Consider the following 26,651-nt stretch of genomic DNA (forward strand, 5'->3'; position numbering starts at 1 on the left):
GCCGCTTCGCCTGCCGGCGTGCCGCCCCGGCCTGAGCCGGCCCCCGGCGGGGGGAGGCCCCGGCTCACCTGGAGAGGCGGCGGCGCGGGGGGGAGCCCCGGCGGGGGGACGGTGCCCGCCAGCCCCCGCCGGAGCGCCCCTTCCGCGGCCTTTGTCTGCGCTGTCACATGGGCCGCGGTGCGGGATTTAAGCGGGTCTCCGCAGGACATGCCGTGAGCGGCGCGCCGCAGCCCTGCCCGCAGCGGCAGCGCTCCGCCCGGCCGGGGATGCGGCTCTAGCGGCCCCGCGATGAGCGGCTCCTCCATGGCGAAGAGCGAGTCCCGCACTTCGCTGCTGAAGGCGGCGGGGAGCCGGAGGGCGGCGGGCGCTCAGCCTCAGCCCCGCGGCAGCCGCGCCCGGGACGGCAGGGGACAAGGCGGGCAGGCGGGGAGGGAGCAGAGCCAGGAGCCGCTCCCCGGGGAGCCCAGTGCCCGCAGGCCGCTCTGCCACCCGGGCGCCTGGGAGGACGGAGCGAGGGGCGCGGGGAAGCTGTCACATGGACGGGGGGAGAGCCAGCCGGAGCCGGCGGAAGGAGGTCCAAGGAGAGGCAGCGGCAAGGAACCGGTGCGGACATCCAGACACCACCACCTCCCGCCGCACGCCAGCCACGGTCACCCCCAGGACCAGCATCAGCTCTCAGACAGGGATGGGGAGGAGGCAGAGGAGGACTTTTTCTTCAGTCACAGGCAGAGGTCCAGCAGAGAGTCCCTAAAGCTCTCGGAAGGCGCTTCACCTCTGTCCAAATCCAGCAGCAAGTACTCCACCAAGTCCAGCGGCAGCGATCGGTCGGTGGAAGCGGACCCCCTCTTCCACCAGCTGCACCCCATGCTCAGCTCGGTCTTTGGCCAGGTAAGGGGCAAAGCGCCTCTCGCCCCCTCCCTCCCTCCCTCCCCGCCTGCCCTCCGCGCCCCCTCCTCCCGCCCGCTCACGGACCTTCGGCTCCTCGTTCCGGAGCCCCCCGCGGCTCCGGGCGCAGCCCGCAGCTGTAAATGCACTGCTTCCTGGCCGCCCCTGCCGAACTTCTCCCGGCGATGCGGCACCGCCGGCGCGCTGCGGGGCCGGCACCGAGGAGGGCTCCGCGCCGGGGAGGGGGCGCGGGTCGGAGCCGGCCGCAGCCCCCGGTCGCCCGCTCGCCCCGCCGGGCGCTGCGGAGGGCGCTCTCGGTGGTGCCTGCGGGGGAAGTGCCGGCGCTTTCCCTGTCGCCGGGGGAAGTTGTGGCTCTGCCTGCTGAGGGTGAGAGTCAGAGAAGCGGATTTTTAATATGTATTTACTTATTAGATTCCATCTCTCTGGCTCCCCGCCTTGCTTTGCTGTATTTGTTTACATCTCCTTATGGTACATTTCTGTACAATCAGCATGTGAATCATTTCTGATGGCAGAAGCTGTCAGGAGAAGGTAGTGGGGAGGACGACAAAAAAAAATCCTGACCCAATTCCGAAGCCTTCCCAGTCACTATGTTAGGATGGAACAGATGCTTTCGGTGTTTGCAAGCTCTTTCGGTACAAAGCTGTTGCTTTTAGCTGCTTCTGGTAGTGAAATTACCCAACAGGGCTACCCTCTAAAAATGAAAAGGCAGAGGGAGACTGGCTCGAAATTTTCTTTTAGAGCCATTTAGGGATGTTACTGGGAGATGTAATCTCCAGGAAGATTAATGTAACTGCAATCTCCCAGAAGCACAATTATAGGTATAAGCCAGTAGCCCGGGCGGCTAAGTTCCAGCCCTGGAAGTGATCGATTAAACCAGAATTATGATTTGTGTGGTTTGTTGTTTTTGTGTCTTTTTTTTTTTTTTTTTTTTTTTTTTTTTAAAGCGGGTTTGGGAGGCTTTGGAGGGTGCTCATTTAAATTGAGATTATGGAGAGAAGAATTTTTGTAACTGGGTGGAAGGAGGCGGTACACCCGTATCTGTTTAATCTGGTGTCAGGAAGTGTCGTCTACTTCTGTTCATCTTGACTTCTCTGGAGAAAAATCAAAGCACATCTGTTCTCCTCAACAATTTTGCATCCTCACTGACAGTCTGTTATTTATGAATGTTGTGGTTGTGTTTAGCTGGGAACGAGTATTGCCCTCCCTGTGCCAATGGTGTACCAGAAGTCTAGATTAAAATTTTGTAGTAGCAATAAAGAAAGGCCTGGTGAGCGGGTTGGTGCTCAACCAGGTTACAAAAAAGCAATATTCCAGCACCAGGCTTTGAAATCTGTGGGCTCAGCTCCGACTTGTGCTGTCTCTGTAGTTCTGGGGAAAGTGAAGATTTATCTGTGAACGGATTTTAAGTCTATAGAGTTGTGTGTCCCCAAAGTGTCACAAGTACAAACAAATCCATGCCAGGACTCCCACTCACACAAACCTCTCTGGTTTTGAACTCAATCCTTACCTGAACGACAGCTTTATTTTACCTGCTCTGCTGCTTGAATTCCAGTGTCATAAGACACTTCTGAAAGCCATAAACTTAGCAAAAATTTAACTGCGGTGTTGAACACTGCCCCTTGTAGAAAACAGACAGATAAAAATCTCTTCACTGGGTACATTGCACCAGCGCTTATAAACAAACACCAACATCTTTCTTTTAAAGCATAATACTATTTATTCCCATTTCTCTCTGTATTCATCTCTAACTTGCTTTGTTTGAAGTAACTATGAGAGAATGACCATCTAGTGGAGCTTTTAGGACTGACTTTTAGTAGTAGGGCTGTACAGGGGATTTGTGGATACAAGAAGGGGACCTATAATGTAAGATACACAAAGAGCTGGAAGAGATATGTGAAGATTTTTTCTAGTGGTGTCAAAATCCTGGGATGAATAAAGGCCCAAGGATAAGAACTGTGGAAATTCTGTCATGAAACAGAATGATGGAAATTTTGTTTCTGTGAGTGAAGAAACAAATGCTAAGCATTGTGTAAAAATACGAGTGATGCTTTGAGACAGGCAAGGACTTAAACCTGCAGGAGCCAAAGTTGCAGCCTGGGCTGAGGCAGGGTCATAGCCGCAGAGGTGTCCAGGATTGCAGTATAAGGCTGCAGGTGCTGTAACACTGGTCTACTCCACATTGTAATTAGAAGAGAGCAACAGCTCAGCAGACAATTTATTTAATACAAGAACTTCTTTCCAGCCCACACAGCCCACCGTGAAACAGTTCAAACAGTAATTTTGCAGTACATGGAAGGAGAGGAGCATAGTGAGGCGTTCCTGCAGCAGCAGAGCACTGTGGTCCAGCTGCACCAATATATCTTATCCCAGCTCTACAGATGTGGAACATCATCACCCTGTTGTTCCACGGTGGTGCGGTGATGTGGTCGCAGATGCAGACTCTACAGTGGTACAGTCAGATACACAGAAAAGATTGCAGGGATGACTTCACGGAGGATGTCATTATTGCAGTAGCAGCAAAAAGGAGCAGCCCAGGACTACAGGGTTGTGTCTGAGGGAGGCAGATTTGTAGCTGTGCAGAAAAAAAGACGGAGTGAAGGCAGAAGTGCTGTGTTTATGTAACCGGTACAGCAATATAGTGCACTGTGGGTGTGTACTCCAGGAGAATGCTAAGATACCGCCAGGATACAGGATGCAGTGATATTTTATTAATTAGTCTTATGCTATATTGGTGCAGTGATGTTCTAAGATAATAAAGCTATAATACTCTTTTAGGGCATTTTGTAATTGAGTGGTACATGAATTAACAAATGTAGGGTAGTGTAATGACGTATTAGTGTAAGCCAGGATGTCATCTTAGTCTAATGACATGTTTGCACACTGGATCGGCGAGGCAGCTGCAGAAAAGCACTCTGCTGTGGAGTTTATACTGGGTTAGCATGCAGTGCCGCGCAGCACCGAGTGCCTGGAGAACACAGCACTGACAATGCGGTGGTGTGGTAACGCAATCCTGTGGCAGAACAGAGATGTGATACTGGTGCCATGCGGCAGGAGTTTGGCAGTGCACAGTTGTGATAATTGTGTAGTGTTGTAGCCTGACAGAAGAGTTTAGCAGTCTAATGGTGTAGTAATACAATATTCCAGATGGGAGCTATTCTATACAGCAGTGATTACTTCTGGTGTGATATTAGCAAAGGGCTGCGCTGATCTGACAGCACCATCCTGTTATACCAGAAGGCAGCGAGTGAGGTGTTACCATCATGCCGCAGTTTTGGAAGCACAGCTGTGTGTTAGCACGAGGGCAACGCCACAGGCTTACCTGGTGACAGAAGTGCAGCGTGAGTACGGGCTGGTTATACGATGCATGTGATAGTGGGACAGCAGTGTTGTGAAGTGGCCCTGCAGCAGCGGTGGCTCAGTGCAGTGTGAGAGCAGTGCAGTGACTCATGGGTGTAGTTGGCAAGGGATGTGTGTGTGATAATGCACCAAAATGGGAAAGTGGAGAGAAAAGGGAGTGTGGGGAGGATGTTTCATATAATTTTGGCCTGGTAGCAGGAGTGGTCAAGTGGTAAAGGAGTGTTGTGGAGCAAAGAGGAGCATGCTATCACCCCGCAGAGCAGAACAGCACGACAGTCCTATAGTGCGGCTACGGGACACAGTTTAGCAACAGTGCGGTACTGAGCAGTCGCATGTTTGTAACAACAGAGCGGTGATCCCTCGTCAGCCGGGATGGTGGTGAGATGGCAACCTGGCAGCAGGACACGGTTTCTTAATGTGACAACAGCAGCACAGGGACTGGGAGAGCAGTGCGGTGGCAGCAGGGACCGTGATGCAACAGTTTTCTGGTAGCTGGATTCCCAGGGCAGCGGTGATGCAGCAGCAGCACCTACGGTGCTGCGGTAGCTTGGCACCGGGCTCACGGCGCAGTGCTGTACGGGTACTGCAGCACAGAAACCCGCTGGTTCTTGTTGCTTCGTTCCTCCTGTGCCACAACCTTGGCCTAGCTGGCACCTTTAAGAAGAGCTTTTTCCGGGCCTTTGCTATGCAATATTAATTTGCAAGTGATCCTGCCATGTGAGACCTAGCCGTTTTCAGAGCCGTTTAGCTTTCACACCCTGCCTGACTGTTAAATTTTTCAGTGAAGTGATTCCCCAACAGTTTTCTGTCAATTGCCTCTGGTAGCATGGGGATCAGAGGGGTCAAACAATGCCGTAGGGAATCATTAAATATTTACAGGCTTCTGCTGTTAGCACTGTGGCCAAAGGGGCTTTTGTATTTCTAATTGTACAGGGAGTTAAAAGCCTCTCCTATCTGCACCCGTCTCCCATTCCTGCTTTAATGTCAGCGTACACATTACCATTAAAATAGCAAAGGAATCTTTCTGCATTTCCTGTATAATTTTCCTTTTCTTGTCCTGCTCCATCTTCCTTTACTTATGGGCTTCAGTTCTTCTTAACAGGTCTTAATGGACCTTACAGCAAACCCGAGATGACAGAAGTGGCCCCATTTTGGGGCTCGATGTGTCCCCGGGCTGCCTGTGTGGGAAGCAGTTGTCAAGAACATTCTACTCTAAAACAGCTGGGAGCAGGTAGGGAAAAAGTGCCTTGTCCAGCCTCTCACCCTTTTGGTCTCCTCATCTGCAGGATGGCCTTGTTCCCTCCAATGGCTTCAGCTTCAGCTGGTTGTAACAGGAGTTTTGCCCAAGAGCTGTCGCTGCATCAGGACCACGCTTGGAGCTCCACCAGCAGAGAGCCGGGGAGCCGTGGCCAGTGCAGCGGAGAGGGAGAGTGGTTGATGGCTCAGCAGTGGAAGTTCTCAGTTGCCCCCGTGTATTAGTGAGGGAGGCTGCAGTGAGCTGGGCTGTGCTGGAGCAGTGACACCAGCGATGGAAACTTTCGCGTGTCACGCTGTGCGATGGCGAAGGTGAAAGGTCTGGGTGTGCAGGTGCTCGTGTGCTGTGTTGTACCGTGCTGTGAGGCAAGGGAAGCCGAGATTTGTCAGGGCTTGTGACAAACAGGACAGTCTCTAACAGTTACTTATTTACAATGTTAAATCGGCACAGTAATTTGGGGTGAACAGACTTCTTCTGGCTCAGACTGACCAACCGCCGTAGTGACGCTGATCCCGTTGCGCAGTCTGGTACGGAGCGTGGCTGCACAGGTTAGGAGGCAAAAAAAAACCCAGAAGAAACACCGTATCGTCCCCCGACTTTTCCTCCTCTTGGCAGGGCACCTCTGAAGGCTTGTCCCGGCCCCAAAAAGGTCCTCCAAGAGCGCGGAGAGGGACAGCTGTCCCCGGGGCCACGGGGGATACCCCTGCCGCCGGCGGTGCGCCCCGAGCTGCGGCCAGGGCTCCCCGGGAAACGCCGCTGCGGGCGGCCGTTCACACCGCGGGGCTGCCCGGGACAGCGGGGCAGCAGCGGCTCCGCCCGGTGCTCCCCCGGCCCCCGGCCCCGGCCCGCCGCGCTCGGCGGCCCCAGGGCGCCCCCTGCTGCGGGCGGCGCTGCGCGGCCCGGCCGGCTCCTGCCCCGGGGGCTCCTTCCCGGCCCGGCGGGCCCGCCTCGGCACAGACCCGGGGAGCTATGGGCACCCTGGGCCTGCCCGTGCCGCCGGGGCTTGCCTCTGCCCGGGTGCCCAGGCCGCCCGGGGAGTGTGTGAGACCCGGGGAGAGCCCCGTGGTTGCCGTGATGTAGGTGAGCGCCGGTCGGGCGTCCCGCTGGTCGCCAGGCGTGTATTCGCAGGGGTCCGGGTACCTGCGTGGGGCTCGTACGGCCTCCGTGCTTCCATCCCTGCATGTGTTGCCACAGCCCGTGTCCGTGCATGTAGCCTGACAGAAAGCGCCTTGGTATACACGTCTTGTCCGTGCACACGCAGCCTGTACGCGTGCAGCCTCTGCTGAGTCTTCTGTGGGGCTGTGCGACCACCTCTGCACATGCATTCCTGTGCTTAAAACCATCATCGGCGTATGTGTACATCCCTGCCTGCTGACTCCGGCCACACCTGCCAAGGTATGTCTCACCTGTTTTCTATATGTGACGGACACAGAAAAACATTGTTCCACTCGAGCACATTCACTCAGCTGCCCCGTCGCTCAGCTTGGAGAAAAATTTATCACGTTTATTGCTTGTAAAGAGCTTGAGGGATGGGAGCCAGACGTACAGAATCACTGAGGGGCAGTGGATAAGCTTCTGCCTGCAGTGGGTCTGCCAGCAAACATTAATCTTTGTCAGTGATTTACTTTTTAAACAAATCTGTTTTAAAAGGATATGGAAAGACATCAAAATAAAACCAAGCTAAAAGAACATTCATTAAATATTCTATTCATGAAATATACAGCAGCATGATCTAATGCACTGAAATACACAAACCTTCTGGTTAGATTCAGCTTATCTTTTGAGACAAGAAAATCTTTCAATAATAAATTAATCATAATTTAAATTAGTCCACTGTGCATTCCATCAACCTACACCACCTTGATTTTTGTTTCATGCAATATTGCATTTGAACAAAGTGTCAGGAAAGAGTTTAGCTTTAGATGTAGTGGCTGGGCTGTAGGTTTGTCAGCTCAATTAGCTGTGGTTCTTTGTAGCTTCGCAGCTTCAGCAACTGTTTTTCCCTGATGAGTCCATGAGTGGTATTGATTTCCAATAACAAGCAGCTATATAGTATGCATCCAGTAAAAGATGCCTAGCTAACTTTGGGCTCCCTTTCAATAATCCTCTGACATTCCTGTGACCTTAGAGAGCAACAGCAGTGCCAATGAACTTCAGTAATCCTCGCAATTTCAATCAAATGCCCCGCTTGGAAATAAGGACAAACAGCTATCATAGCCTGTATGGTCATATTTAGTTTGTTAGTAGCTTTCTGCACCGGTGTAAGACCGTGAACTCAATCCTATCTATGAATTAAGTCTTTAGCAAAATTCTAGTATTTCTTCCACCCATTCCTCCCCTGGAGTACTTTGCACCTTGCAACCATCTTTGGAAAGAATATACAGCATTGCTTCATCCCACACAGATGAAATACATTCTCTGCTCTTGGAAGGAAACAGGCAGCCATGTGCAGCATGATGTCACAACAGTTGATGGCAGGAAGTAGAAAACCGCCAGCAACCCCCTTGCGTTCTGCTGAAATAACGCAAAAAGGGTTTAGGTAGTTTGTGACCAGCTGTGTTGAGATGCAGGCAGAGATCTCATACTGGGATACACAGTTTTATCCTTCTAAAGGTGCTGTCAGATCCTTACTCGAAATAGAAGTGAGGCGGACCTTGGTTTTGTGATGGCGTGTCTCGTGTAATGCTGCAGGGTTGGTTTGGGGTATTTCGTTAGTATTGGTTCCCGGGCCTCTGCTCATCTGATAACTGGCCACACGTTCCGTAGCACCTCAATGTGTCAACCAGATACTGACCCCCTGTCCCTTTTATTTTGAAAGAGGTGAGGGAGCCAGGGCAGAATTAGCACTTTTGTAGTAGTCCCAGACGGACGGAGAGTAGTTCACAATTTTCATATTCCCGTCCAAAGAGAAGGGACTACGTAAGGTTTGTTTTAAACAACGTTGTACTGCATATACATGACAAATTGTCACAGCAGCGCCTGAGCTATCAAGCTTGTACTTGTCTTTTTGTAGCCCATTGATGATCTTGAAAGCAGAAAATATCCATAACACATTGTGCTCCAGCCAACACGTCTCCTGTGCAGGGACCTGGAAGCTGGGCTACTGCAAAGTACATGGACCAGATCTGCATGGCATGTTCCCATCTTTTTTCATCTAACGCAGAATAAAGCTAGCTAATTACAAAGCTGTTCTAAACCGAAGTTAACAGTCCAGACTTCTGTTACCTTGAAGGGGATGGAAAATCCCCTTGGTCTTTTTAATAACCTTTCTGTTGTTTGTGATTGAATATGATCCAATTGCTCTAATGGAGGAGAATATTATGCACAGCATGAGTCAGCAACACTTTCTTCCTGGAACAGCTGACAGCAAAGAAAGTTCCCAAACTCTCTGTAGAAATATTCCTCCCCCTGGGTGAGGATCTGGACTGCATCCACCAATACCTGCTGGTGTCTCCCCTTGAGAGGGACTTGTACGTGTCTGACTGGAATATGGAACCATCCAAGGTTCATTTGAGGTTAAAAGACACAATTCAATGTGCAGCAAAAGCACTCAGGAGCCTGGTGCAGAAGAGAGGGAAGCCAGTCGCAGAAGTTCGGAGTGCTAGTGTGTGTTCCAGCTGTTGGGAGCTTTGAAAGGCCCTCGACAGCACTGGCAATGGGAGGATGCTAACAATTCCAAGTGCTTAGGCTCATTTGAGGTAATCCAGTAAACAAGACTGGGTTGTTTCTTGTGAAATACATGTCTATAGCTGCCAACTAAATGATGGTTGGGAGCAGATTTGAAAGCTACTAATCAATATGTGCACTTTCCACCCTGTGATAGGAAAAAATAGGCCAAAATTTCTTGCCCTGTTAGGATAAATTAAACAAAGTGGCGTATTTTAAAATATTAAATCTTCGAAGCATGCAATGGGCTCTTAGGTAAAACTATGGACTTCAGTGAAAAGATGCTAGGAACGAGTTCTCCCTGCTTTGCTATATACTCCCCTCAGAGATTAACCCCTCACCTACTGACATTGCCCTGTTGCAGTGTTTGTGTTCTGTTCAGAACAACCATCTGATAGAATGTTCCAGCAAGTGAAAGGGCATGCACCGAGATGGGCCTGGCATCTGAACAGTCTCCCTGTACAAATCCATACTTCCACTGGAAATTTTTGCCGAGCAAAGCTGCAGTCTGATAAGCAATCCCAAGTTTTGGATTGACTTTTGTTCATTCATTGTGGCTGTTGGATATTTGCTGGCACTGGATAAAGTTTCTGGCAGCTACCAAGTGATTAGCTATGGTGGGATCCAACATTTTCCTATGAAATGAACATTTCTGCCAAAGGTGGCAGCCCGAAACACAACACTGCTGCTTTTTAAAGAATCCAGGCATATTAAACCACCTAAATCACTCCCTATTCACTGCCAAGTCACCTAGACTCCTCCCTGCTCTGTGCCCAGGTCAATCAATGTGCCAAACACTTCTTTCCTGTGAGTTGAGACCTCACTCTGTGCCAAACTGCGTCCGCTGAGGTCTCTGCTCTCCACCTTGGACCTCAGGGGAGAGGAAGGGATGCAAGCATATAGGCAAGACTCGCATTTCACAAAGTTCCTACCAATTTTTGGAAAGTTTACAACAGAGCCCCAGACCTTAAAAGAACAGTGTGATTGCCACAAAGAACAGTGTGGGAAAACCAGTATACATGCATGTGCAGCCCTCCCACACGCATACTGACTACCCCAGATATAGGCATACCCACAGATCAGCACCTACACACAAATGTTTTTGACACACTTATTCTCAGCATCCTGTTCTCTTACAGCAGCCTCAGTTGGAGGAAGGGAGAAAATATGTTCCTTCTAACCTGATCTTCTAATGACCTTTCTGCCAACTCCGCTTTTCTGCCTATCTCTAAGCTGCCTGTGGTGGTGATGGGAACAAGATCCCAATGTAGAGAGCGGTTTTCCTCCTCCTCAGAGGTCAGCAGGATCTGTCTGCTAGATTGTGATGTGCTGCCCAGTTGATCTTAAGAGATTCAGGGTAAATAAGGAGATAAGAAAATTGTCTCTTGGGCCCCTTGCAGCTCTGCCAGACTTTTTGCAGAGTCAAAGGACTGACTGTGCTGCAAACCTGGTGCAAGTGGGCTCCCATCACCTCTTCTCTTCCTGGATTGTGAACTCCCTGCCAAGCCTGGCAGCAGGTCTCAGCCCTCTCACTGCACGTTTCCTACACCTGCCGGGGAGAAAAGCAGGAGAGCAGGCAGCTGTGGCAGCGTGCCATGGTGGCTGGCTCCGAATGCTCTGGTACAAGCTACTATTTAGAGGGTGACCATCTCAACTTTTGTTGAGAGGCTTTTAGATCTCTGTAAGACATGCTCAACGGCTGCGTTCCAAAGCTGTCCCGTGGCAGTCTGGAGGTCTGATGAATTCTCCTGGCAGGAGATGCCCAACTCCCTTGCTCTGCTCCCTCTCTCCGGGAGGATGTGGGAGACAGGCACTTCTCAATTGCAGGGCATTCCTGGCCTCCACGATGCCTGTCAGGGGGAGATTCATTAGCAGCAGGGAGGCGATTCTCTCCTCTCTGCTCTGGAATTGGAGTCGTTTGTCTCGGGAAGGAGCCCAGGCGCCTCGCTTGCTGTGTGGCAGCTTCTGCTCAAGGGAGACAAGCACTTCATCAATAAACAAGGAGCCTGGGGAATGGCTCCAGCTGACAGAGAACATTATTAATGACCGGCACTTTGGCTGAGGGTATATCAGCCTCCTATTAGCTGCTTTAAGAGGGGAAAGAGGAATAGAGCTGAAGATGGCAGCCTTGAGAGGAGTTGAGAGTTTTGGCATCCTCCTGCAAAGTCCCCCACTGTGAGGCCCAGGGCTGACACAGCCCCCAGGGAGTGACTGTATATTTCCTTGGCATCAGAGGTCTTCGAACTGTGACAGCAGGAGACAGGCCCAGCTCAGGAACAGTTTTGCTTCCCAGCTCACCATGGGTGGCCTCTGCTATGGAGGTCTTCCAGACCAGAGCCTCCCCATCCCCTCTGCCCCTCTCCCAGTCTGCCCTGGGTACAAAGGGTGTCTTATAGCATCTGCTACTGCAGCTTCTTGCTTTGGAGGGACTGTGGACCTTTGGGCAGCTCCTTCCCAGGCCATGCAGTGAAGAAGGCATTTAGGGGATCTGAGAGGAGGCTGTTCCACTGCCTTCACTATTTGGAAGTGATTAATACAAGGAAGAGCAAGAAATACCATCCTGCATGGCCGTACACTTCTGGCTGCGACCGGAACTGGAGAAGCTGTTCATTCTTGTCGTGGTTGGACACCTGAACTCATCTCCTCAGGTAGAAGAAATGTCTAAGCTCTAAAGCAACTGTCGATCAACCTTACAGTCATACTTAATGCACTGTCAGGGTGGAAGCAGAGAAATACCTGCTTTGTTGAGACATTGATAGTTCATCCTTCTCTGCAGCCCTAGAGCTGCCAGGAGAGTGAGTCCTTGGCTCACAAAAAAGCATGTGATGCAAGTACTGAGCCCATGGGTTAGGTCTTTATAGAGCCTTTTGTTTGGAACCACACTCACAAAGAAAGTTGTGAAATCTCTCATCTGAACACCCGTGTCTACAACCAGCCTGCTGCATAGATGGGGTGTAGGATCAGTGTCATCTTGGTCATCACAGTTCTTGAAGGAAGTAGCTCTTTGTGCCATGGCTTAGTGCTGTAGAGCTGCAGCTGTGGTGGCTTCATAGCTATGGGTGCATTCACTGTCCTGTTCAGATCCTGTTGCCTGAGTGTGATGATGAGTCTTTTATGCAATTTAAATCTCTTTTCAGACTCAGTGCTCTTATACTCAGCCTGAGATGAGAGGAAAATGTCCTGGGGACTTACCCCTTTCCTTTCAGAGATTATTCTGTTACCACAACAGGCTTAAAGTCCGGAGTTGAGCTGGCTCTTTGTCTGGGAGCCTCTAATTTATTCCAGGACTTGGGTGCTTGGAAATGGAATGGATGTATCTGACATCCTATTCTTGGCTCCGCGTTGTCTAGCCTGGGCTGTTCAGATTTGGGAGTCAGGTGTGAGCTCATCTTTGGCAGACTTGTGCAGGTAAACTGCCAGTTGATTTTTACTTGCAGAAAGCTGGAAAAACTTTACCACAAGACTGGCTCAAGGTCTCTCCCTTGTGGTTAAAACTTACTATCCTGGGACTGAGAGTATTGTAGGGTCCCTGGATTGCTGCCTCCAGGCTTGCTTCCACCGTGGCAGGAAAAGAATGAGGGACTTCTAGGTCTGCTGGTATTTATAAGCTGAAACAGGTCCCACCCAGATAAATGGTCCATTTCTGCTCTGAAACGAGCTCTGGACTCTGCTCCAAGCCCCTAAGTGGATTGCCTTCTGGCCAGCCTAGCTCTCTGGTGATTGAAAAGCCGAGAGCACTTAGAAGGGGGGTGGGTGGGGATGCGATGTTCAGGGGCTGTGTGGACCCAAACTAGCAGGATTCTCTGAACTCATCACTGAAATCACTTCTTGCGATGCCTCTCTGTTTTAATTCTCCCTGAATCAGCCCTCTCCCATGAGTGAAACAATCTTGCCTGCAGATTGAGGGGGGTGGGAGGGATTTGAACATTAATCTGATGTAGATTATACATCCGCCTCCCTCTCTCTCCCCTTCTCACTCTCTCTCTCTCCCTCTCTTTCTGTCTGTTTCTCTCCCCTCCCTCTCCTTCCTGCTTCATCTCTTCAAGAAAGTGAACATAAAGTAAAAACACGGAGAGAGAGAGGCAGAGAGAGAAAAAGCTCCCTGAAGAGGGAAGCCCCAGCAGCCAGTAGCTGTTTGGATTTGCCTGGCACTGCCTTTCTTGCTTTGCTCCCAAGGAATACCTTTAATGGGATCAATTGCTTCAGTTCCTTTATAACCAAGTCCACCGGAAAGGCAGACTCAACATATTATGGGCAACTGTGTGAAGTCTCCACTGAGAAACCTCTCAAAAAAGGTATGTTCCCTGATCAAAGTGCATTGTGCGTTTCCAGCCCTGCTTCTTGGGATGGGTGACATCGTGGGCAGATGGGAATGGGAGGTGGGAGAAACACAGAGGTGTGTGTGAAGGGTTCAGCTCTCTTCACTAGACTTTTTTTGTAAGAGCTGCTCATGCAAGTGCAGCCATTAGAGCCTGGGATGCTGAGAGCCATAATGTGTGTAAATGTGTGCGTGTGCATGCACATGAGTAGGCTTCTGTCCTGCTCCGTGTGTGTGTGTGTGTGTGTGTGTGTGTAGCTCTCCTCTGGGTATGTGCAAGCTTGTGCTTGTCAGTGCACACAGTAGGTGACACACTTCTTCTGTACAGGCATCTGTGTGTGTATATGTGTGAGTTTGTATCTGCATGTGCTTCAGTTGAGAGGTATCTGCATGAGTCTAGTCGGGTGTCATTTCTGTAGGGGCATATAGTCATGTACATGGGAATGGCCATGTGTCTGTACATGTTCCTGTTGGTCTGTAAGAATATACACACCTAATGATCCCTTCTGAAGTCTATGTGTCCTTCGCTCTTTATGCCTCTGTGTACGCATCCTGAGGTGCGTGAGCAGGCGTGCAATGTTTGTTGTGAGTGCACAGGGGGGGAATTTGTGTGCGTCACACACGTATCCCTGCTTGAATGGCACCGTGTGTGTATATATCTGCTAGTGGATGTCCTCACAGAAGTCTGTGTGTAGACATGAGTGTGTTTTTACGTATCTCCATGATCTCATCTAGTTTTGTCGGTATGTGTTTGGTTACAGAAGCATGTTTTTCTCTGTGGTCTGTTTGTCCTTGCCTCTGTTTGTGAGTGGGTACACTGGGCCCTGGCTGTGTGTTCGTGCATCGTGTCACACGTCAGCATGGCCCATGTGTCTACATGCTTGGGCCCAGCTGGATTTCATCTGCAAGTTGCCATGTGTATCTGTTAGGCTTCAACCCGCGGTCTGCTTCTGCTGAGGTTTTACAGTGATCCCAGGATGAATTGGGTTCAGGAACAATTCTGCTGTTAGGCACTGGATTGAAATGGGAATGATGTGCCCCAGAAATATTTTTTGGTTGACTGAGGAAGGTCTTGCAGCACTATGTACCTGTCAGTTCTCGCTTAGCATTGCTGCAAATCTAATAACTCAGCAAAAAGCTATGCAATTCACTCCTCCTAAATGGAAAAGTTATGCTAAGCATCCCAAGTATTGCAATGAGGAGCTGTCTCTGCGGAGACCTTGCCAACAGTGAAATGCCACTGCCATCAGGATGCTCCACCCGGGAGACCTTCCCACTCAGGAAAGCTCCTCTGGGAGGGAGCTGTTGGGGAGAGGACCTCCCTAGGAGGGAGTTTCTTCTGGCTGGAGATTTGCCTCTTCTGTGTAGAAACACAGTTTGCTTATTATCTTGTCTGCTGTAAAAAAAAAGCCAGTAATGGCATAGTGCTGCTGCGGGGGAGCTGGGATACACGAGGAGGGAATTCATCACCAAGCAGTTAGGCAGTGCTGAGACCAGTCCCTAGGTCAGGGTGACCTTCAGGGAGAGGCAGAAGTTGAGGTTCACCCAAACGCTGCACATATGGAAACCCAACTTGGTTGCTTGTAGGTCACCTCCAACTTGCAGTAAGAGTTGGCTGCAGCTGCGCTCAACGTGATCAAAGCGATTGCAATTAAAGTCTGACATGTGGCCAGGCTGCTTGAATCAAAATGGATTCAAGAACTTATAAGCTTTGTGTCGTCAGTCTTTTGGGTAATTTGTGCTTTCGTTCCTAAAAGCTGCTTCAAGTGATGCACTTTGTGCCTAGTTAAAAGGCCTGGGATATCAGGACTAAAGAGAGAAAGTTGCGAAGCTGAATTAGAGAATTTCTCAGACATCGCTCCAGCTAGCCATGAATTAAGGCCTTGGGTGCTCATCCTGACAGGGGCTCTGCCGTTCTTTTGATCATGATACACATGATTATAATGGAAACTTTGCAGATCAGTCTTAACATTGCACAACTTCACTTGCCTGTTTTATGATCCCTGTCTTTTTTCTCAGATTTTACCTTGGGCAAACTCCTTTTGCTGAAATGGTAAAGAGGAGGGACTATAGACAGTGTGTGAGAAAGCTGCTCTTGGGTGACAGACTAATCTCTTGAATACGTGATTTCAACCCAAAATTTGGGAGTCACTCCCAGACACCAGCTGGCTTGGTCTAGGACTGGCTAACAGAGGGTTACCTTGCCTGTTCAGGTGGCAATGCTCAGGCTTTGTCTCCACAAGGTCTGTTGTTGGCAGCTTCACTTTCCTGCTGTCACAGTGTCCCACCGGTGATCCCAGTGGCCAGCCTGGCTGCCTTTCCCTCTGAGAAGCACTGCAGTCAGGATGAAGAGGCCCCTCTGGGCTTGCCGCTCTGCTAAGTCCCTCTGACACACAGAAAATTCAGTGAATCCTGTTGTGCTTCTGCTGTGCAGAAAGGAGAAGCTTTAGCATCCAAGTTCCTCGCTTTGCCACTCTTCACCATCACTATGTCCATCTCTAAATCAGCTGGGTCTCTTACCTTTTCACGATCTGCTGGTCTGAGAGCCAAGGGCCAGACGCAGCCAGGAAAGGTAGTGGTCCTTTGCTCAGGGAAGGGACAGGGAAAGCCTGAGCTCCCCAGTCCTGTCCTTGCATTTTCCTTGTCGTACACGTTGCTGTTTCCTCTGTAATGGGCAGCTGATGTTGCTTTGCCCTGTACCCATATCACAACTCCCTTCCTGGCTCTGCTGGGATGGAGGAGGAATGTGGTGGAAGGAACTTGTGGGGATGCTTGCAGGAGAAACCTAGGGGGCTGCTAGCAGAGGGAACATGGAATGCCGTAAATCCTGCCTGCAGTGGCAGAGCGGGACAGGGAGCCCCTGTTGGGGTCTCACTAAGCTGTGCATCTTGTTGTCCTGGCACTGTGGTGGGTTGTCTGATCAGGATCCTCGGTGGCTTTTGGCAACTGTTTCACCAAACTGGTAATCTCTGTCCGCACAGGCAAATAATGGGATGACTGTTACGTAGTACTGCTCTGTGGCTTGGTAATAAACTCTATTGACTGGAAGGGTCAGCAAACAAGGATTAGGGGCTGTGGGGCCTTCGATCTTTCATGTGGCTTCACTGGAATTAAACACAGAACTGATGTGGGCTATTTTAAGTGATTCATATTATTTGGTATGTTAAACTGAAAAATGTGCCAGGAAATAAAGCTGATGATAATTTTCAAAATACATTGCACTGATATTGTGAAGCGATGCAGTTCAACACAGATGCCTTGACATTTAGCTGAGCTGGTAATATGCCATTTGTGGATGGATGCTCATCTTTCAGGTTTTTAAGGACAAGTGTCCTATGTGTCAGATTTAATCAGAGACAGGTTCCTTCGTCTTCCGTGACTGCAACGAAAATGCTTTTCTGCTTCATCATTTTTTTTCTCCATGGCTTGCTTTTTGAGTTGTTTTTGTTTTGATGCTTGATATTCACATGACATTATACATGAGCAGATTGGTGTAAGACTGTGTACAAAAAGGCGAACTACAAACCATGTGTGCAATATAATAGCACATGGCAGATACAGCAAGTAGATACAATAGACTTGGACAAGTGTGAATGGGGCATGTGTGTGTATCTGATCTTTTAGCCTGAAAAAGCACCTCGGGCTTTAAAGAAAGGGTTAATAGAGACAATGACAATTGACAGAGCTTCTCTGATCACCCCTGGGAACACTGGGTGTAAAAGTAGAATCATTCCTGAAGAGGAATCTGATGTATGATTAATGTTTATTCTATAAAACCAAGGGTCCTGTGGGTTGTGCTGGCTTTTTATAGCTGCATGGGAATATCAGGATACGAGTTTTCTTGCAGAGCCAGGGAAATGCATTTCTATAAAAGGAAAGCAATGCCTTCTTATAAAATCCAGTGCTGGATTCTGTTCTGGAGCTCTAGCTTAGCAGCACGTGTGCACTTAGGAAAATGTGCAGATGCAAACAGACAAAAAATGTTGTGCCCGTGCCTGATCTCCACTTTGGGACTGTCAGTGATTAGAAGAGGCCAGTGCAGTACCTGCCTGAGACCCTGAGGATGTAATTAATTAGAAGTGGCACGGGGAGTGTGAGCCTGCAGTTGGCAGAGCCACCTAATGCTGTAAACGGCCTTCTAATAATATAAAGTGTGTGATGCTGTGTTGCTGAAATGTAACGTGGAGCCTAGCACAGTGCCTTTGTGCAGGCTCTGCCTCGTCTCCTGAGGAAGCCCTGGGCACAGGCTGGCACACGTACTGTTAGGTTGGAGTGTGCTCATCCTTTGCAGCTCATTCAAGGGATTGTTAACTCTGGGGCTGACAGTGGGAGTGTGGCCCTTTGGGCTGTGTCTGGGTAGATGTGAGCAGTGCTGAGAGTTTGATGTCGTTTCAAAGCGAAATTCTCCTGGTTGGTTGTACTTCTATCAGCTTTAGAAAGTGAACTCCTGGATTTACTGCTTCTGTACAAATCCTAATAGACTGGTGGGGGGAACGCAGCGTGGACCAGAGGAGTGAACTTTAGCAATAATGTCTCTGCGAGGCGGTTCAGTAAAACTTCAGAAGAGCGGCTGGGCGAGACGGGGAGGTAACATCCTCTGTTGTGTTGTTTGCTTGCTGCTGGTTGGCTGGGAAGATCCGCCATGAGGAGAAGACGTGCTATAAGGCTGTCCAGACGAGCGAAGAGGGGCCGTCGGCTTGCGAGTACCAGGGTCCACTCATGGTGCTGGCCCAGAACTGCGCCGTCATGCACAACCTGCTGGGGCCAGCATGCATCTTCCTGAGGAAGGGCTTCGCAGAAAACAGGCAGCCTGTACGTAAGTTACACCCAGCCGGGCGAGACATGCACAAAGCCATGTGGACGTGAGCCGGGGATGCGGAGCTGCCCGCGTGCTCTGTCTGCATGGAGCTCTGTAACCCCCAGCCCTGGGTCTTGAGCATCCCGGCTCCAGCTCCAAGTGCAAATACAATCACAGGCAAATGTCTAACGTGAAGGATGTGCAGAGGTATCCCCGTGCCTAAGCACCAAGAAAGGAGGATTCTAAAAATGCAGCTATGGAAGATAAATCCGAGCCTACACTCAAGTAGACATAATCATGTGGACTCAGGAGAAGCACTTAGGACTTCAGGACTTACATAATCATATGGACTCAGGAGGAGTCCAGTGTTCAAAGCTGTTGTTCCAGCGAGACATCCACATCTCATTCCCAGAGGCTCAGATTAGCATTTATGGCCTAAGTAGCTACTTAAATGCAAATCAGGGCATCCATATTGGGAACAAGCTGTCCCACAGAGATGTCCGTATTTGATAATGTTCCTGTCAGCTCACAGTGAGCACACTAGTACCAGCAGAAATAAGCATGCATCTGCCTCCTCACAGCTACCCGAACGCAATCCTTTATACCTGTCATACCCAGCCTGACACCGCAGCAGTCCCAGCCAAACAGACCAAAGAACATCAGTCTGTCCTCATATTTGCAAATAGTGCCAGACTACCAAATGCTATTACCCATACACACAGAGAGATAAATAGCACTAATACAGCTGTCCATTCAGTCATGCTTATTTGTAGCTATGTGGTCATATGCATGTAATGTATGCATTTAAATACAAACAATAAAAATATGTGTTTGTACGTAAATTCAAATGTATACACCTGGTCCTGTTACATATACAGAAATATGCACCCCAGTATTGTACCTTTACAAGACATAAAACATATTTGTGCACATAACATTTAATTCTTACAATAACATGAACTTAAAGACATACACAAACATATAATTAACACACTTTTTATGGATATGTGAGTGAATATATGCCTTGTCAGATACTCAGCCAGTGCATTCTATATTCTTGTGGTGAAACAAAGCTCACCCCAGTTACCTGAGAGTCCGAGCTTTCTTACCTCTGTAAGAAATCTCTGTCTTAACTCATGTGTTGATATGGTTATCTACAGCTGTAGGAGACACCTAGATCTTTATTTCTGAAACCTCTTCTTCATCTAACAACCCAAAAAAGAATCATTATTGACCAACTTTTGTTCTTCCTAACCTTCAGCCACTAAGTGATCACATATTCCTTGTGCCAGTTCACTAAAACACAAAACGTCATATTCTGACACAAGCACACCTGCTAGCATGCACAGAGCTGCCTGTCACAGGAGACAGGTCTGTCTCCCTAGTGGAAGGCTCACAGCTGGACAGGTATCCATCCTGCTTAGGCCATGGAAACTCACAGTACCCTAAGAAGTCTCCAAAATAGGATTAGTGATGTCTTAACTACCCTGATGTAGAAGAACAAGTGCATCTGATAAACAGCTTTACTTTTACTGACTTTCTAGAGCAACAGGATTTATTGTGCATAGAACAGAAATAAGACCATTACATGTAATGGCCTCTCTGAGGGTCATCTCTGCTCATATCTAGGATCTAAACTCTCTGAACAGTTTTATTCATCCTTGCATATGTTCTCCAAAAGTTTTAGAGTGATTCAGACCATTTCTTCCAAAGCAATTTTCCTCCTTTATCATTTTAGGGGATCTTCTTTCAAATTTGAAACAGAAAACCTTTTCATGACGTTAGTTACTGCTTGAGTCAGATTTTTGGAGGGACATAAACCCTCCCCCTCCTTTTGCATTCGCAGTCTGTGGCTCTCTGATGGTAGAATCTGCATGTGCAAAGATATGCTCAGAGCCCTGCAAACGCAAATGCCTTGGTGTGCAAAATTAGAGCCGGTGCTGAAGCCCCCATTTCTGACATGTGTCAGCCATGTTGGTTGCAATGTGGTCTTCAGTGTGCGAGGAAGAGGATGGTCTTGTGACAGCTGTGCTGGAGGAAGGCCTGGATCCTACCCCAGCTACTCTCACGAGACAGCAGTTACACTGGGTGAGTCTTGGCACCCTTTGCACCGTGGCGGTGGTAATCATACCCCTGCATCTGCCACTGCGCTGGCTGTTGGTACACAGCGGTATCTCCAGGGATTGACGTTTGTGAACTCTGGAATGAGGTGCATAAGGTGTTGATACTGATTATGGGTGGTTTTCGGCTTCTATTTTATCTAAGGCAGGAGGGCAATAATGCCTCCTGCATCCGCTCTAAGGAGTTTGAATTGTTTTATTACTTGGTGTTGATGAAAGCAGAACAAATGGGATGACATGTTTGAAAATACCAGGTCTGTGAAGGATGGAACAGCAGAGCCAGCACGCTCTGACAGTTCCATCCAGCACAGAGATGCCTCTGGGAAGGTTATGAGTGGCACGCTGGTCATTTCTCTGGCACAGCCCACTGTTGCACAGACGTAAACCAGTGTGTGTCCTAGTTTGCTATGCACTCTGAGCAGCTGCCATTAGAGTTTCCAGAGGAGCCTGTGGTTAAATAGCAAAGGATCATCCTTCTCAAACTGATCAAGGGCACCATCTCCAGGGGTGTGTGGTGAGGCTGGAGGACACCTGGAAGGCGAGGAGAAACTCCCCACGGTTGAGGGGAAAAGCCGAGAGTGAGACGACAAAACATGTTTCCGAATTCTCAGATGTTTTGGATTTGCCTGGGAGCCATGAAAGGAATTAGAAAGGGCATTTAAACCAGAAAGCAGTGCATTTCCATGCTCATCTCTTCTTCCTGGTGCAGTGTTGGAATTTTCCTGTACTCTTTTGTATCCTCCCCTTTCTTCCAAGAAATTCAAATTGGATGTTTGAAGTTGCAGTGTTTCCTGAACATGGTGAATCCTTGTCCTGTTTTGTTTGTAGATGACCTTGATGATGTATATGTTGTGTGTCTGCCTTCATGCCTGGTTTCAAAATGCTTATATATGGAGTTGAGGCTGGGGGGAAGGGGCAGGTTCCTACCTTTTATGTGGAGACTAACTGTAGGAGATGGCACTGGGACGTTGGGTGTAAGAAAGCTTGTGGCTGTCACTGTCCTTCCAGAAGGACGAGGATCAAGCAGTGATCCAAGCAGATGATGGTACAGACCTGCTGTTTACAGGGACTGCTTCCAGCTGCTTTGATCTAGTTGTGTCAGCGGGAGCTGCGGTAGGAGATACAGTCAGAGCTCTAGAGGAGATCATAACTGCTGCAGGGACAGTCTCTGCTCCAGGACTTCATGCTGGGGAATAATGTAGGAGCTTCATGAATGTGCTCATAGTACCATCAGGTGGGGAGGCCATACGTATCGCTGTGCTGGCCCAGGTCTCTTCTGTTTTGGGGGAGCACTTGTCATCCCCCTATCCAGCAGATGAGAAGGAGAGGGGTTTCCACAGGAAAGTGTGCAGGCTGACACCCCTTCCATTGGGGAGGAGAGCTGGGAAGCTTTGCTAGATGGATGGTATTAAACATGTCATCGCCTTCTTGTTTCTTCTCTCACTTTCTGGCTTGTCCCAGAACTGTTTGCACCAACAAGTGCTATTCTGAAACTATGTTTGTGGCAAGCAAATGGCTTTAACATAGTTTGTTCTCTTTTTGCAGGATAGAGAACTGCGTCCAGAAGAAATTGAAGGTAAAATGTGTTCCTCATTCTGTGTCACTTTTCTCCTTGCCCGGTGAAAACCTACTGGCTGGCCCTTCCAGGTTGGCCCCCATGGGGTAAAATAATTTGGGGCAAATCAAGGGAGATGATTAATGGAATAATTCCTGGAAATCCCAGCAAAAGAAATAATATGTAAAATGGCAAGAGTGCTGACTCTGAAGGAATTTCCATACGTTCCAGCTTCCTCAGGGTGGGAAGATAAGTAAAGTAATGGAATATTGGCTGTCAGGAAACTGCTGTCCATCCAAGGTCCCACAGAAATTGTTGTAGAGCATGATACAATGGTATGGCTCCAGGGAAGCTGTTTCACCTGCTAATCCATACAGTGAGGGCTGTATAGTACAGTGCAGGGGTAAAAGTTGGGAAAACTTACTAGTTTCAGTTTCTTTAGGGAGTGCAGTTTAGTAATGATCAGTTTGTGACACTTGTAGTCCAGGCAAGCTTTCCTGTAAGGAATGGGTCAGCAGTGCTGCTGATAGAAGAGCTTAACATTGCTCCAGTCATTGCTTCTTTGCAGGGAGATCTAATGGGAAAATATGGAGTATCTTAGGGAGTCTGCCCTCATAAAGTGCTGCTGATTCTGAGGAAGTTTCTTGGAAAGGGTATTTCAAACTGTCACTGACAATATTGTTCTTCTTGGATCCACTCCCACAGAATTAAGAGAAGCCTTTAAGGAGTTTGATAAAGACAAGGATGGGTTTATTAACTGCAGGGACCTGGGGAACTGCATGCGGACCATGGGCTACATGCCTACTGAGATGGAGCTAATAGAGCTTTCCCAGCAGATCAACATGAACCGTGAGTAATATCCACCTAGCTGTGCCTCCCTGTTGCTGCTGTGCCCTGCATCATTGCCTCAGGCTCTCTCAGTCTCCTGCTGTCTCTTTTCCTTTGGATTTCCCCCTCTCTTCATTTCGTTCTCATTTTCACTTCCTGTCATCTCTCCTGTTTGTTTGTGGTCCCTAGAAGTTGATGCCTTTGTTTCTTGCTTATCAAAAGGACTGTGTGTCCTGTGCTGTATGGGAATGGTGGGTGGAAGGGTTGCCCTTTGTGCTTATGCTGTCAGATATAGAACCACCCTTGATGTGGGCAGTTAGGCGTTGGTGCACAAGTTGTGGGTGTTGTCATAGTGAAGCTGTTGTAAGACTGAAGAAGGAGCCTGGGAAGATGGAGATGCTTTGGTCAGGTGGATGATGGATGGGCTGTTCGCTCTGCAGTGGTTGTTTGTGGATCTGCTGTGTGCCCGGGGATGATCTGCGAGCGAGCTGTGATGGCAGTGTCAGATGGGGGTATCTGCTGGAGCCATGGAAAAATGTGACAAGTGTGTCCGATTCGCTGTTTGTGCCCCTTGTCTTTCACCATCATTTTTTGTCATCTGTTGTCTGTGACAGTGCAGGGTATTACCCTCAGCCAAGTGGGGAAAAGGATATTTAGTGCATGTTATTTCTGACACATAGTGATGTAAAAAGGACAAGTTACTTGGTCAAGGGAAGGAAAACAGTTGTGACATATGCAACCAGTCACATGCAAAAGCAGCTGATAACCCTGGCACACCAGTGCTTAGGAATTTGAAAGTGTTATTGCCAGCTTTCAGGTAGGGAACAAACAAGAAAAAGGACTAATACAATGAATAAACAGTTGGACGTACATTTGCCACTGCTAATGGAGCAAGACTCCACCATTGCTGCAGGGTACTGCCTAGGCCGTGCAGGAACGTCATGCTGTGCCCTTGCCGTGCCATCAGAAGCGCTAGAATGAGCAAGCCTCTCATGCCTAGTACGTGATGCCATAAGGACGTGACAGGCCACGGCAGCCTAGGATGGAATAGCTTGGGCTCATTCCGCCTAGCCCACAATCCAGAAAATACAAAGATAGTGTAAAACTGCCTCTGCTTTTCCTTCCATTGTCCTGCACCTTCTGTGCTTTGCTTCCCAGAGAACCAAGCCCTCTCTGGGGCACACAGAAGTGCAAAGTGAGTGCTGGACTTGGCTAACATACGGAATTCTTACACGTGATCTTTCATCTTGTCCCGAGTGGGTGGCCATGTAGATTTTGAAGATTTTGTTGAGCTGATGGGACCAAAGCTGCTAGCAGAAACTGCAGACATGATTGGTGTGAAAGAGCTCCGCGATGCCTTCAGAGAGGTGAGTGCTCCCTACTGCATGCCCCCCCCGAGAGTTGAGGTACAGGAGACAGGAAAGAGAGAAGACCCACTGGGGAAGAGAAAAGGAGGACGAGAGAGCAGCACAGTGGAAGACACAGAAAGAGCGAAGCCAGGCAAGAAACAAGGGAGAGGCAGAGAAGTCACTAAGATAAGGAAACCCTTGAGGCAAGGAAGAGGAAAGCTGGTGCAGACACAGCAGTTACGAGGGGTTTCTGAGGAGAAAAGGCAGATTGGATCCAAAAGGCATCCAAAGGAGGGAAGGGAGGGACACAAAAGGAATGCAGGAAAAACAGGGCACTCAGGAGCAGGACAATACAAAATCCAACTCAGAGCAAGATCCATTTCCATTAACTATATTTCCCCTGCTGGTATTTTTCTTGTACTTGTAGTTTGACACCAATGGTGATGGGGAGATCAGCACCAGTGAGCTGCGAGAAGCCATGAAGAAGCTTCTAGGGCAGCAGGTGGGCCACCGGGATATTGAAGAGATCATCCGGGACGTGGATCTGAACGGAGATGGGCGTGTTGATTTTGAAGGTGAGAAGGGATGAATGCTCCCTGTCCTTCTGCTCTGGTGTCAGTCAGAGTTTCAGCTCAGAGGCGGAAGTGGAAGATTTGCCTGCTCAGGGCCCTGGTATCCAAAGTATGGAGAAAAAAATCAAACAAGATTTTTTTTTCCTGGTCAGCTGAGGAAAATGAAGAACATTGGCCCGCACAGGAGATTCCTCAGCTGAAGTGTCAGTTCGTGTATCATCTCTTGCTCTCAGTTTCAATTGAGTTTCCATAATTCTAGCATGGTAAGAGATATGCCCTGTCACAGAGAAGCAGATTTTGGTGCACACATGCTGTGCCAGCCTTCTTTTTATAGGGCATTTTCCTTTCTGTTAAATCTATTGCAAAAGCTGTGAGGAGGCTGGATTGGTTTGGAGAATGCATTGCACTTTCCGTTTCCTCTGGCTCCCCTTGTTACCTGGGTTGACAGAGAATTTGTTTCTGTGCCTTTATGCCAGAATATGGTCATGTGCCAGATGTGCTTGGTAGGACTGCAGATATCTGATCTAGAGGTGTCATGTTAAATCCTAGAGGTAATTTATTTCTTCTCCCACTTTTCATGCCAGAAGGACTTGGAAAAATAGGAGTCGTTAGGCTACTATCCTAGCTGTTAGCTATGGCAGGAGCAATATTAATAGGGCTCAGGGGTTCTGTGAAGGGAAGCAGTTGATATCAGACACCTAAGCAGATATAAGAGCTGGAAGGTGTGAGAGCATGGCAGGCTGCTTGTTTTCCTAGTGCAAATCCAAACGTCCCTTTGCAGTAAGGGTGAAGCACAGGAACTACAGAAGTAAAATAAAATGACGTAATTTTTACTGATGCTTCTGAGGGCTTTGAAAATGCTAAAAAAATGGAAGCATCTCTCTAGAAGGTATCTGGTGGCTGCAGTTGTTGTAATGCACTGGCTGATTACACGACAGTAGCTCTCCTTGTTTCCCACAGCTAAATTATGTTAGACAGCTAAAATACATGAAATGCTATCCCAGTATCATTTTCTCTGTGAGTTACTGCTTTAGTTGTCAAAGGACAGTTCCATCAATGGAAAAGGAGAAGTCAAGGGGGTAATTTCCACTGCCCTCCTCTTTGCAGAGTTATTAGTTCCTCAGCAATTCAAGGGCAGAATGAAAACACGTTTCTCTTTGATGGCATTTACACTCAATTGGAACAATTGTAATTGACTTCACAAGCTGCAGGGTGGTGAAGAAATAGACCCAGGGTATCCTTACAGTTAACCTGTGTCTTGAAAAACAAGAAGTCCATCAAAGTAAACACTAGTGCTTTCCCACACTGGTGTCTCTGTGAAGTGTCAAGCTTACTAAGGAATCATACTGTGTTCCCAAGACTATAAATCAAGGTTCCCTGAAGTTACAGTGAAGGGAGACACCACCTGCCGTAGTGTCTCACGAGGAGTTGCTTGTGTGAACGAGACTGTACACTGGCTGGGAAGGAGTCCGAGGCAATGGATTGACCTGTTAGTGGGATCATATCAGCGTATCTAATACAAGGATTAAAGCTCGTTTTATGTGAGTTTTCCAGGGCCAGTCATGGAGCGGCACAGACCTGCTGGCAGCGTGTGGGCTCTCGGCTTCAGGCTGGCTGCATGCTGTCTCCAGGGGATGAGAGCTTGGTTGGGGACTGTAGATGTCTTCTGCTTCAGGGCTGTCTTTTCTTGTTGGTTGCAGAGTTTGTTCGCATGATGTCCCGTTGAAGATTAGTCTCAGCAGAAGATTATAAATAAAGATTATTCTTTAGAAGAATCAGCACCTTAGAGAGGGCAGAAGAGGACCTAGATGGAGCATCTAGCCCCAACATTCACACATGAAGATTTATCGGCTGGCTGCAATTGGGACACTGCAAGATGACCTGCTGCTCCTCCCTCATGGTGGTCCCCATGCCCCTCCACCCTTTC

At 48.7% G+C, this 26,651-nt stretch overlaps 1 protein-coding gene across 4 annotated transcripts; it reads left to right on the forward strand.

The window, feature by feature from the left end:
- The first annotated feature begins 288 nt into the window (after positions 1–288).
- Positions 289–26,450, forward strand: CABP1 (calcium binding protein 1). Of its 4 annotated transcripts, none has more exons than XM_086474186.1 (7): positions 289–888; positions 18,138–18,314; positions 21,966–21,996; positions 22,681–22,824; positions 24,061–24,170; positions 24,580–24,727; positions 26,425–26,450. In XM_086474186.1, exons 1-7 carry the CDS (start codon positions 289–291, stop codon positions 26,448–26,450), a joined length of 1,236 nt encoding a protein of 411 aa, XP_086330312.1. The 4 variants fall into 4 exon arrangements, with proteins under 4 accessions (XP_086330312.1, XP_086330313.1, XP_009947803.1 ...); XM_009949501.2 differs by lacking the exon at positions 289–888 and adding an exon at positions 13,435–13,479; XM_086474187.1 differs by lacking the exon at positions 18,138–18,314.
- Positions 26,451–26,651: the final 201 nt, after the last annotated feature.

The sequence above is a fragment of the Leptosomus discolor genome, chromosome 16, assembly GCF_034619465.1.
Source record: "Leptosomus discolor isolate bLepDis1 chromosome 16, bLepDis1.hap2, whole genome shotgun sequence".
Classification (NCBI taxonomy): Eukaryota; Metazoa; Chordata; class Aves; order Leptosomiformes; family Leptosomidae; genus Leptosomus; species Leptosomus discolor.